Source organism: Drosophila albomicans, unplaced genomic scaffold (assembly GCF_009650485.2).
Source record: "Drosophila albomicans strain 15112-1751.03 unplaced genomic scaffold, ASM965048v2 ctg28_pilon, whole genome shotgun sequence".
Classification (NCBI taxonomy): Eukaryota; Metazoa; Arthropoda; class Insecta; order Diptera; family Drosophilidae; genus Drosophila; species Drosophila albomicans.
In genome coordinates this window covers 323,024-335,675 of record NW_026263665.1, presented here as the reverse complement: position 1 = coordinate 335,675, position 12,652 = coordinate 323,024, and the positions used below count along the sequence as shown (strand labels likewise).

At 42.6% G+C, this 12,652-nt stretch overlaps 1 protein-coding gene across 1 annotated transcript; it reads right to left on the bottom strand.

Annotated features, from left to right (window-relative positions):
- Positions 1-880: 880 nt before the first annotated feature.
- LOC127566331 (uncharacterized) lies at positions 881-6,061 on the bottom strand. Its single transcript, XM_052008355.1, has 5 exons — positions 4,987-6,061; positions 2,740-4,885; positions 2,147-2,702; positions 1,944-2,090; positions 881-1,675 (listed from the first exon to the last, which is right to left on the bottom strand). Exons 1-5 carry the CDS (start codon positions 6,059-6,061, stop codon positions 881-883), a joined length of 4,719 nt encoding a protein of 1,572 aa, XP_051864315.1.
- Between the last annotated feature and the right edge of the window lie 6,591 nt (positions 6,062-12,652).

Here is a 12,652-nt window from a genome sequence, read left to right as displayed (position 1 = left end):
GCTATATCAATATAGTACCGCATTCAAAATATACCATAAACGGCACAATGTGCCAGATTGTCGGACAAAGCAACTCAGACCCTAGTAAGTAGGCGTTTTTGCCATACAAAAGTATTTATTTAATAACTTCCACAATTTTTATCTGATCGCAACCAAATTTTCAGGAATCATAACTACTATAGTAATTATTGTAACACCAAAATTCACAGCTCTAGCTTTAAATTTACGCTTGTTATGATTTTTTTGATTGGCGGGGATGAAGTGGGCGTCGCAAAAATTTGAAACAAACTTGATCTGCGTGCAAACATAACAAATGCTGTCGAAAAAAATTATAGCTCTATCTGAAGGTTCTACGGACAGCGGACGACAGCAGACGGACAGACACACAGACGACCACGGACATGGCACACTCTCGGCTGTTGAAAAGATCAAGAATATATATCTTTATAGGGTCGGAGATCTACTCCTTCGCCTGGTACATACATTTCCTGCCGGCACAAAGTTAAATACTGAAAAAACCTATGGGTAGCGAGATAAAGAACAAAAACAATAGATTAAATGAAGAACATGGCGCGGGATGAATTGCCTAAGCCGGAAGAGAAAACCACAGGATAGTGGATGGCAGTAGAGAAAAGAATAGGTGACTCAGAGCGCGCGTCCCGTAGGAAGGAGAACCAGCTTTGCAACTGGTCGGCGGAAAACACCACGACACGTCTGGATGTCTACCACACGGACCCTTTCATCAGCACCTGGGCAAGCGGTCAACACACGCCCGAGGCGCCATTCTTGTGGTGGTATATTCTCCTCTCTGATGACCCCATGTCACCGATTTGGAGATCGCGTGAAGGTGACTGCCACTTATTCCGCTTATGCAATTCCTTCAAATATTCGTTCTTCCATCGCACACAGAAATGCTGATGGAGAGCCTTGAGCCGTTGCCAGCGGTTGCGGATGGACTCCACATCCTCTCTGGACTCTGGCTCCGCCATGGAGAGTAGCGGACCCCCGCCAGGAAAAGACCGGGAGTAAGTGCCGCCAAGTCGCTCACATTCTCTGACATAGGAGACAAAGGCCGCGAATTGAGGCACGCTTCAATTTTGGACAGGAGGGTGGAAAGTTCCTCGAATGTATGTTTTACGGAGGAAACCGTCTTGTAGAAATGCGTCTTGAAACTCTTGACGCCTGCTTCCCAGAGACCACCCATGTGAGGGGCACCAGGTGGGTTGAAATGCCATGCAAGACCTTGATGGCTGTGAGTGGTGACAATCAGGTTGCGGGTGCTCTCCACAAATTCTTTGGAGAGAATGGAGGAGGCTCCGACGAACGTTTTCCCGTTGTCAGAGTACATGTGAAGAGGGCACCCGCGCCGTGCCACGAATCGGGAGAAAGCTTCCAAGAACTTTTCCGCTGTCAGATCCGTGGTCGCCTCAAGATGGATTGCCTTCGTGCTGAAGCACACGAAGACACATACGTAACCCTTCGTAATCTTGCAGCCCCGTCCGACGTAGCTCTTGACGTCGAAGGGACCGGCGAAGTCTACTCCGGAGTTAGTGAAAGGTCGCGAAAAAGTCGACCGAGCGGTTGGGAGATCACCCATCAGCTGCGACTGGGGCTTGCGGCGATGAATCACGCAGGTCTTGCATGCACTAATTACTGTCTTCACCAAGTTCCTCAGCTTTGGTTCGGACCAGCCGCATCACCAATTGGTTGCCTCCATGGAGGGAGACTTGATGCGTGAAGGAAACCAGGAGGCGTGAAAACACGCAGCCGAACGGGAGAATTATTGGATGCCGTTCGTCGTAGGATAAGGAGGTGGACGCTCTTACGCGTCCACAAGAACGCAGGACACCTTGCTTGTCAAGGAACGGATTCAAGCTTAGGATATCGCTTGACCCGATTAAACGATTATGGGACCGGAGGGAAGCACACTCTTTCGCGTATACCCGACTCTGAGCCTGTACAATCAGCCTCTCTTGAGCTTCTGCAAACTCTTGAGAGCTGAGCGTCTCTGGAAACGAGACCTTGGGATAGTGGCAACGCTGGGCAAACCTTCGCACATACGCACATACACTCGGAGCGCTCGATCGAACCTGGAGAAACGGTCGAGGAAGTCCTCACATAGGACTTGCGCTGCATGGACCTTCACCGCTCGACACTCCAATTCAGTATCGAGCCCAATGACTGGTGAAGGCCACTGCGCTGGTGAGTACGTCAGCCATTCAGGCTCCTGCCAGCAAAGGCGACTGGCCAGTAGCTCTTGCGGCGAGACACCGCGGCTTGCCAGATCGGCTGGGTTGTGTTCGGAACGAACATGTTGCCAAGTGCCATTCACCGAATGAATCTTGGCCACTCGGTTCGCCACGAAAGTGGTCCACTTGCATGGCTGCTTATCCAACCATGCCAGAACTATAGTGGAATCTGTCCACAGGTACGTCTCAGCGTCGGGGGTGGGAAAATGTGGTAGGGGGGCGGCGGATAATTCTGCCAACAGGAGAGCTCCGCACAGCTCAAGACGAGGTAGAGAGACCGTCTTGATAGGTGCAACTCTAGTCTTCGCTGCTAGAAGGCTCACGGACACTTGTCCAGTTGTTTCCACACGTGCGTAAAGAGCGGCTCCATACGCGCCTTGAGAGGCGTCGCAAAAACCGGAATTGGATTTTTGCGCCGGGAGTGTAGTTGGTCCATCTAGGAATGCGGATGTCCTGCAAGGACGAATAGTTTCGCAGAAAACTGGTCCACTGCTCTGTGAGATCCGCCGGTAAGGAGTCGTCCCAGCCGATTTCTTGCTTCCAGATTTCTTGCATAAAAATCTTGGCCCAAATGACCACGGGAGCAAGCCAACCTGCAGGATCGAACAACTTGGCGATCTGCGACAGCACTTCTCTCTTGCTGAAAGCTGGTTTGGACACCATCTCGGCGGTGACGAAAAAGAACTCGTCGGACGTGGCCCGCCAACGAATACCTAGCGTCTTTGCGACACTAGCTTCGTCGATCTCGAGGAAGTCTTCACAGAGCAAGTGATCCTTAGGGATTCTTCTCAGCACATCTTTCGAGTTCGAGGTCCACTTACACAAAGGGAACCCAGCACTCTCGAGCGCTGTTCGAAACTCATCTATAGCAGACACCGCAGCCTGCTTAGTGTGAGCTTCTGCTAGGACGTCATCGACGTACATATAATTGGCGATGATGTCACTAGCTAGGGGGTACCGGTCGCGAACATCACTCGCAAGTTGATGCAGAACGCGGATAGCCAGGTACGGAGCACAGTTCACTCCAAAGGTGACTGTGTTGAGCTCAAAGTCGCATAACTTCTCGTCTGGAGTACGGAAGAGCAACCTTTGAAACCGGGTGTGTTTGGGATCCACAAGGATTTGCCGATACATCTTGGTGATGTCAGCGTTGAAGACAAATTGGAAAAACCTCCATTTCAGGATTTGAATGGTCAGGTCGGATTGAAGGATTGGCCCAGTGTGGAGGATGCCGTTCAGACTCTTACCGTTTGAAGTCGGGCTGGAGGCGTTGAATACAACGCGGAGCTTTGTCGTGGTGCTGTCGGGCTTGAGAACAGCGTGATGCGGCAAATAGTAGTTGCCGGAACTGGATGGGGGGACTTGAGTCATGTGACCCAAATCCAGATACTCTCGAATAACGGAGTCATATTGTTCCTTCAGAGAGTCGTTCCTCTTTAAACGGCTCTCGTTTCTCAGGAACTGAGCGAGAGCGGTAGCCCTCGAGTGACCCAGGTCAACGTGACCAGGGTCGCGGAATGGGAGCGTGACCATGTAGCGACCCGTTGAGGTTCGCACGGTCGTGGCGTTGAAGTTAGCCTCACAGAAAAGGTCAGATTCTTTCGCTGGGCTAGCCGGCAGGTTCTCCACCTCCCAAAATTTGGAGAGGAGTTCCTCCAATGGCGGAGTTCGCTCGACGGACATTCGAGCCGAAAAGGACGAAATGGACTTTGAAATGGATCCCGACACAGGGCCAGTCAGGATCCAACCGAAAATGGTCTCTTGACCGAGGAGGGTCCCACAAATGTTAGGGTGAGAGCCGCCGAGCAGAATGGACGGGAGGATGTCAGCGCCTAGTAGCACATCAATCTGCGAACTCTTATGGAATTTGGGGTCTGCCAGCTGGATGCTGGGCAGATTTTCGAGGAGTGTTTGTGGGACGGAACATGAGGGCAGATTCCCCGCTAACTGGGGGAGGACGTACGCCGACGCCTCGATCTGCAAATCGGGTCTGACCGGGGAGCCAATTAAGAATTGGCAAAACTTTCGGGGCTGGGCTGCCACAGCTTGCGTCAGCCCAGAAACGCGGGCTTGCACGGATGTATACGGCATCCTCAAGCGCTTGAACAAGTTCTCTGAGAGGAAGGTGGCTTCTGATCCGGAGTCAATCAGAGCCCGAGCTGCATAGCGGACGCCGAGATGGCATACGTGAATGACAGCTGTGCTGAGCAGAACACCTTGTGTGTTAACTGCCACGAATGACTGGACGTTAGCTGACTGGGTGGAAGTGGACTGTACTGGAGATGGAATGGGGGTTGTGACTGTCGGCGCCGGGCTCACTCGATGCAAGAGTGTATGATGACGACCCTTGCAAGTAAAGCAGCTGTGCGCACTTGTGCACTCGGCCAGGATATGGCCTCGTGCGAAACAATTTAGACACAGCTTCTGTTGCTTTATATAATTGACCCTATCATTGATACCCATCTGGAGGAAACGAGGGCACAAGCGAATCGGGTGATTCTCCCGGGAACACAACTTGCAGGACTGGGTTTTTGAAGTCACCCGACTCTCAAAGGAGTTGACCTGCTTGGCGACGGGGGCCTCCTTGCGTGAGGCCCGTGGAACCGTCGGAGCGCTCGTGCTGGCTGACACTTCCGCTATCGCAAAGCGTTCATGTCAACCCACGTTGGAATGTCGCTCTTATTTTGTATGGACTGTTCCCAAAGAGAAAGGGTCAATTTGGGGAGCCTCGAAGAACACAGGAAAACCAGGATGCAATCCCAATTCTCCGTGTTGATCCTTGAGTGCTCTAAGGCCGTCAAGCACTCTTGGATGGTGCTCTGCAACTCTTGAATGGCTGCACCCGACTCTTGCCCAATGGCGGGCAAATTGAAAAGGATTCGCAGCTGACTGTTCACGAGCAACCGTTTGTTCTCGAAACGCTCAGTCAAACTGGACCACGCCGACTGAAACCCCTCATTGGTCAAAGGAGACTTTGACACAATGGCATGGGCTTCACCGCTGGTCTTGGAGTTGAGATGGAAAAGTTTCTCAACTTCCGACAGTCTTGGATTTCGGATGTAAATAGCCGTGAATAAGTCTCGGAATGTGGGCCAGCGAGTGTAATCGCCTCCGAAAACTTCGGTGTCGCACGGAGGTAGGCGACACCCTGTGGACATGAACGGCACGGCTTGCGTTTGTACGGGTGTACGGGGAGTGAGTGCCTGGGAGGCATCAGCTATTTGCTCACTTAGCTGAGCGGACCACTGCTCGTAGAGAATATAGCAGTAATCATATTTTGCCTGAATGGTAGGCAACTCGTCTGTCGTCATTTCATCCGACATGACGCAGGAGCAAGCCTCGTACTCCTTCTCGACCTTGTCCCACAAGGCACGCATCTGGTCCCTCCGGACCTGGCACGTGTACAGGGACGGGCTGTCAGTAGAAGGCTTGTTAAGTCGCGCCGCAAAGTGACTTATACGGTCAGTCGCGGCGATGAACTTATTCAATGCCGAGTCTACCACATTGTGTGCCATTTTGCTGTGAGAACGCGTAACAATTGGCAGCCGAGGAACTGGGACGGAAGCAGCCTTGGTCGAAGGAACCGACGGAGGTTTGGTCACGAGGATCAGAGGCTTGGTACCGGAAGTGGGCGAAACACTAGATGACCGTGCGGGGACCTCCCTTTTGGTGTGAACTGGCGATGTGCTGGATGCACGAAGAGCCGACTCCCTCTTGGATCTAGGCAGAGGGGGGTTACTTGAAACTCTAGCGGCGCTAGTAGAAGGCACGAACAGTCTAGCTTTAGTCTTATCGGGTTTGCCCGTTGACATGCTACGCACGGAAGATAGGAAGCAGCTGGTTTGAAAACCAGAAAATCACAGAAAAATATACAAAAAAAAATACCAAATGCAACTTGGTTTTTTTTATCCGGAAACGGCCCAGAAGGTGGAAACGAAACGGAAGGCACGTAGCAACTAGTAAAAAAATACCAAAGAAAATACTAGAAAAAATACCACAGGTAGTGCTGAGGTATTTTGTACCCAAATGGGTACGGACTGCGGACACAGGCAACGAACGCAAAGGGGGCGGGGGAAATTTCCCGCGACAATCAAGCAAATGATTGTCGAAAACAAGAACAAAAAAAAAGTACGGAAAAATACCATAAAAACACAATATGCTGGAAAAAACACAAATGTGGTTAAAAATGCGCTGGATGGAAAAAATAATAAATAAATTGTCACAGAAAAAACAAAAAATTATTTATATATGTATATGTGGTGGAAGCAAAAGTGTATTTATATGTAGGTGTGCATATGTGTGTGTGTATGTCTATGTGTGTGGGACACTGGCTGGAGTAAGCCTATACACCGACACTTGAGCTTGGAGTTGCTCTCAAATACACACACTAAATATATCACTTGGCAAAAAAAATTCAAAAAAAAGGTAGGGTATGTCGAGTGCGACTACCGCTGCCCTGCCAATCTGTTACTTCACTCGCAGAAGTACTTATACACGCGGTTAAGCATGCACATCAGTATGTACGTATGTATGTATGTATGCTTGCACTGCGCTGCCAACGTCTAAGCAAGCGAAGTGCACGTATGTTTGTATGTAACAAAAAAGAGAGCGAGAGCAAGTGCGGACAGTGCTGCCAACTTTTGAGCAGCAAAAAAGCTGTTTTTGACGGAAAGAATAAAGAAAAAAGCTTTAAAAAAATGATAAAAAATCCAAAAAAAATCTGAAAAAATCTGTATCAAAAATAAGAAAAAATGTCTAAAAAACAACAATTTATTTTTGTTTAAAAGATTTCCATTAGTTTATCGATATCGTCTTGGTCTGCCTCATTTGAATATGACATATTCGTGCCTATCATCTGCAGATATTGTGTAGGCACTTCGTAATCGACGCAGCATTTCCCCATTCTTCGCAATCCATTTCTGTATATTAAAATAAAAATGAATGAATGAATATCTTTTCCTTGAAATTAACACTTTACCTTATGCTTAAAATGCTGTTAATCGTGTTGAGACCCATTGAATTTCTTAATTTAGATTTAATTAAGTTAACCTGGCTAAATACCTTTTCAATCTCCGCGTTTGACCAGGGTAAACATAAAAGTTGAATGGGCACAGTTGCCAACTCAAAAAATCTGCGGTTTCCACCAGAATCCTTAAAGTTTAGCACCTCAAACCAAAATTTGTTTGTGTCGCTGTTGTTGTCCCACTTAATCAAATTGATGTTGTTATATTGGCGTTCTATTTCAGCAATATTTTTGCACTGCAGGAACTCTAAAATATCTGTGATGCCTTTCTTCACCGCGCTCAATATCTTAGTGACAGAAAAAACATCAATCTGTTTAAGAATCTTAAAATTATCCGGTAGCCTAAAAGTAATAAGCAAAATTATTAGTCGTTTATAAAAAATAACAAAAAATTGTTTACCTCTGTTTTAATTGCTTAATCAATTCAATTGTGAAGTATGTGCAGCGCTCCCGAATTTCTTTTTCTTTGCATTCATTTATATTCAGGGACTTTAACTTTTTTTCAAAATCGTAGCCCTTCTGCAAAGTTGTGTCCACATACCTCTCAATATCGTCAGTTTTAAAAATATCTACTTCAACTCCTGGTGGTATAACTCCTTTCTTTAGCGAATTTATGGCAAACTCCAAATCATTTAGCAATTCTGTTGCGTTGGCGTTATTGCTTTGAAATGATTTGTTAACTTTTTGTAAGTCGCAAAGAATTGGCTTTAAAAATAACAAATAAAGATAGTTAACGTCATCGCTGAATTGCTGGTGCAGCATTTGCGCTTTAAAGCATTTTTCGTTAGTTGCAGCTAAGCCAAAGTGCAATTTTAGCTCTTCCCACTGATCCAATATTCTCGATACCGCCAATTCAATCGACAACCATCTTGTGTCACTGACTCTGGGTATTTTCAAAGGAACCTTTTAGAAAAAATTTACATAATTAAAATAGTTACATTGTTATAATTTACACAATAAAAATGTTATTGAAACAATATTTTACTTTGATAAAAACAACATGCAGGACAATTCACACAATAGAACATAATTGGCACAATAAAGTTAGTAAGCTAAATACTCACGGACACATAAAAAACAATACATAAATGTTAAGAAAAAAATTCAAATGTCTGTAACTACAGTTTGAAATACCTTATCATCGTTTAAACATTTATAAATTTTTTGATACTCTATTTGACGGCATGAACTTTTAGCAAACCAGTTAAACGTTTCATAAATTAAGAATTCCAAATTCTCTGGGAGGTGATGTTTACATACTTGGCTAATAGCCAGCTGTACAGAATGGCACACACATCTTATTAAAATTAGGGTGGGAGTTTCCTTTTTTAGTTCTGTAAAAACACTATGGTTTTTGCCTGTCATGACATTGGCATTGTCTGTCCCAATACCAATGAGATTCTTAATATCTATTTTATACGACGACAATACGTTTTTGACGCTATCTACAATGGCTTCGGCATTTTCACTTTCTAAAGCTACAATTTTTAAAAATGTAGAGACGAATACACCCCGCCGCATCGAAAAATAATTGATAACCACACCTACATAAATATATATACATTCACAAAATAAATATTTAATTCAATGAAAGTAATTGTTATTAAAAATTATGTTAATAATACATACCTAGAAGTTTTGTAACGCTTATGTCTGTGGACTCGTCGAGGAGTAGGCTGAATTTTGATTCTCCATTATCTTCGCGTAAGTCTTCACAAAAGTGTGGTCCTAATACATTTTTTAAAATGTTTGTGCATTTGGTCCGGTGCAGATTTATATTCGCCTTGTCGAACCGTTTTTTGCAAAGGCTCCCCAAATGGTCAATTTGCGCCATTGCTGTATGCTGTGCAATAAAAAGGCACAGTGATGCTTCCTTAATTTGCACATCATAATTTTGAGATGATCTTGCAAAGTTGAGCTTGTTCGCCTGGGTAAAGCCACTCATTGCACTTGTGTGCTTCTTTGTTGCAGCGTGAGCTCGCAGATCACTCAGTTTCGCTGTAATAGAGCTCTTGCAATAATTGCAATAAACCCTCGTCTGGTCTGTGTCATCCCTGCGAATCCATGCCTTAAATTCATCATTTTTAAGCCACACATCGCGGCATTTTTGTTTGTATTCCTTTGGCATTTCACAGCTTTTAAGAATTTTCCCGCACTTTTTAAATAGCGATGGAACCACTAAATAGAGATGACATTCGCGTATATCGAGAAAAAACAATCGATCCGCCACCACTTTTTGTGGTTTGTTTGTAAGTGACTATCGTAAAGCTGCCACTTCTTCATATTTTTACTTAAGTGTTAACAACACAAAAAAAAGTTGGAAAAAAGCCAACTGAATTTCTAAAAAAGCCAGAATTCCCGCTTTTCACAATTCCCGCAATTCACAAATTTTTCCCGCAGTTAGCCTTCAAAAAAAGCCAGTTTTGACGGGAAAAAATCCAAATTGGCAGCACTGAGTGCGGACAACAGCGAATGCACAAGAGTGCGTGTGTGTGTGTTGAGAGAGCGCGAGAGCAAGCGCGGCTGCAAGCTGGTGCGCTTGCGGACAAAAGAGAGTGCACCGAAATATGTGTGTATGTATGTATGTCGGCAATTACCGCGACATACAAACGTACAAGAAATAACGGACAAGAATTAAACAAAACGAAATTCTGGTACACAACTTGGATTTAAATTAACTAATTCGTATGATTATATATGTATGGAGTATACAATATATAATCTTCGCACTTTAAAAAATGTTTCTTTTTGGATAATTTACACTTGTCACTGCACTTGCACTTGCAAAAAAAAAAAGGAAAAAACACACATGCAAACATACGTACGCGATTGGCGGAAAAAACAGATATATGTAATTATTTATTATTGTGGAAATGTAGCATCAAACTGGATGCAAAAACAGTATATATATACACATATTATCGAAACATCTCATCACTAATATATTCAATCAGTATATATTAGATATCGAATATCGATTGATGTTTGGCCTTACATGGTCTCACTTTCCTTAATCTCTTTCTCTTTTCGTCGTTGACCATCGCACAATAAAGACGTGTCCGTCAATGCTGTTGCAAAGTCAGACGAATTTATAATTGCAACTAAAAAGGGATCAATGGAATTGTTAACCGATACTTTGACCAAAATCACTCTAAACGATGTATTATTTTGTCCGGATGTATCACAAAACCTTATCTCCGTTAAAAAGATGCAAGATGCAGGTTTTACAATTGTATTTCATCCAGGAGGTGTGCTTGTGAGTAAAAATAAAATAAATATTATGAACGCACATTTTAATGATAATGTTCCTTCTGTAAGGTTTACAATACCTAAAAAAAAGCATTTGTATCAAATAAAATAAATTATAACATATGGCATGAGAGGTTAGGGCATATAAGTCTGGGAAAATTTCTTGAAATCAAAAACCATAATTTATTTAAAGATACTAATATACTAACTAATGTCAATACAGGTAATGATTTGTGTGAAGCCTGCATAAGAGGAAAACAAACTAGGCTTCCTTTTGAAAAGTTTAAAAATAAAGATCACATAGATAGGCCATTATTTGTAGTACATTCCGATGTCTGTGGTCCGATAACTCCTCCCACAATAAATAAAAAGAATTACTATGTTGTTTTTATAGACCAATATACACATTACTGTGTAACATATTTGTTAACCTACAAGTCAGATGTTTTTGCTGCCTTTAGGGATTTTATTCTAAAGAGTGAAGCCCATTTTAATTTAAAAGTAGTTAATTTGTACATTGATAATGGAAGGGAATATTTATCGAATGAAATGCGAGAATTTTGTGTTGAAAAAGGCATCAGCTATCATTTAACAGTTCCACACACACCTCAGCAGAATGGTGTATCCGAAAGGATGATAAGGTCTATAACTGAAAAAGCTCGTGCTTTAGTTATAGGAGCCGACCTACAGAAAAGTTTCTGGGGTGAAGCTGTGTTAACAGCAACGTATTTAATAAACGGAATTCCAAGTAATGCACTTAAAAATTTCTTGAAGACACCATATGAAATGTGGCATAATAAAAAGCCAAGCTTAAAATATTTAAAAGTTTTTGGTTCCACAGTATATGTTCATAATAAGCTACCTAAAAGGAAGTTTGATGATAAATCTTGGAAAGGTATACTTGTGGGGTATGAACCAAATGGATATAGAGTGTGGTGTATTGAAAAAGAAATATTTGTAACAGCAAGAGATGTTGTTGTTGATGAAACAAATATGGTAAAGTCTAGAGCCGTGGTTGAGGAGGACATGCATCTTAATAATGAAGATGGTGAAAGTATTCTGTCGAATACTGATAATGATAAATCTATTCTGTACCAAATAAATTTGTCGAGGTTAAATTCAATAAAGATAGACTACATTGGGAGAAAGCTATTAAAGAAGAACTGGACTCACATATGTTAAATAAAACCTGGTCAATTGTACAAAAGCCTAAAAATAAAAATATAGTGGATTGTAGATGGGTTTTTTACAATCAAACAAAATGAATTTGGTGAACCAATAAAATATAAAGCCAGACTTGTTGCTCGAGGTTTTACGCAAGAATACTTAGTTGATTATAATGAAACATTTGCACCCGTAGCGAGAATATCTAGTTTTAGATTGATTATATCCATAGCAAATCAATATGACCTTTTAGTACATCATATGGATGTAAAGACAGCATTTTTGAATGGAATATTAAAAGAAGAAATATATATGCAAATACCTGAAGGTCTTAAGGTAGAGAAAATGAGGTTTGTAGACTACATAAAGCAATTTATGGTCTCAAGCAAGCTGCTCGGTGTTGGTTTAAAATATTCGAGAAAGCATTAACAGAAATAGGCTTTGTTAATTCACCAGTAGATCGTTGTATATATCTTCTTGATAAAGGAGATATATTCTCTAATATATATATTCTTTTATATGTAGATGACTTAGTGATATCTACTAAAAATAAACAAGTAATGATGGATTTTAAATTATACCTAATGAACAAATTCAGAATGACTGATTTAAATGAAATTAAATTTTTCTTAGGTATTAAAGTTGATAGAAGTGATGGTCAAATTAGTCTTAGTCAATCTGCTTACATAAAATCAATACTTTTAAAATATAATATGGAAAATTGCAATGCTGTTAACTGTCCTCTACCAACTAAACTCAACCATATTGCTCTTAGCTCAGATGATAAGTGCGATGCCCCATGTCGAAATGTAATTGGATGTTTAATGTACATTATGTTATGTACAAGACCAGATCTAAGTACAGCCGTTAATTTTTTTAAGTCGTTATTGTGAAAAGAATAACACAGAACTTTGGCAGTGCCTGAAGAAAGTTTTAAGGTATCTAAAAGGTACAGTTGACTTAAAGT

Bases quoted from the DNA above. Each gene is read 5' to 3' on its own strand.
- LOC127566331 (XM_052008355.1), bottom strand. From the start codon at position 6,061: ATGTCAACGGGCAAACCCGATAAGACTAAAGCTAGACTGTTCGTGCCT. The intron at 2,091-2,146 runs GTGAAGGTCCAT...CCGTTTCTCCAG, and splicing joins CTGAATTGGAGTGTCGAGCG to GTTCGATCGAGCGCTCCGAG. The intron at 1,676-1,943 runs GTATACGCGAAA...TCCGAACCAAAG, and splicing joins TTGTACAGGCTCAGAGTCGG to CTGAGGAACTTGGTGAAGAC.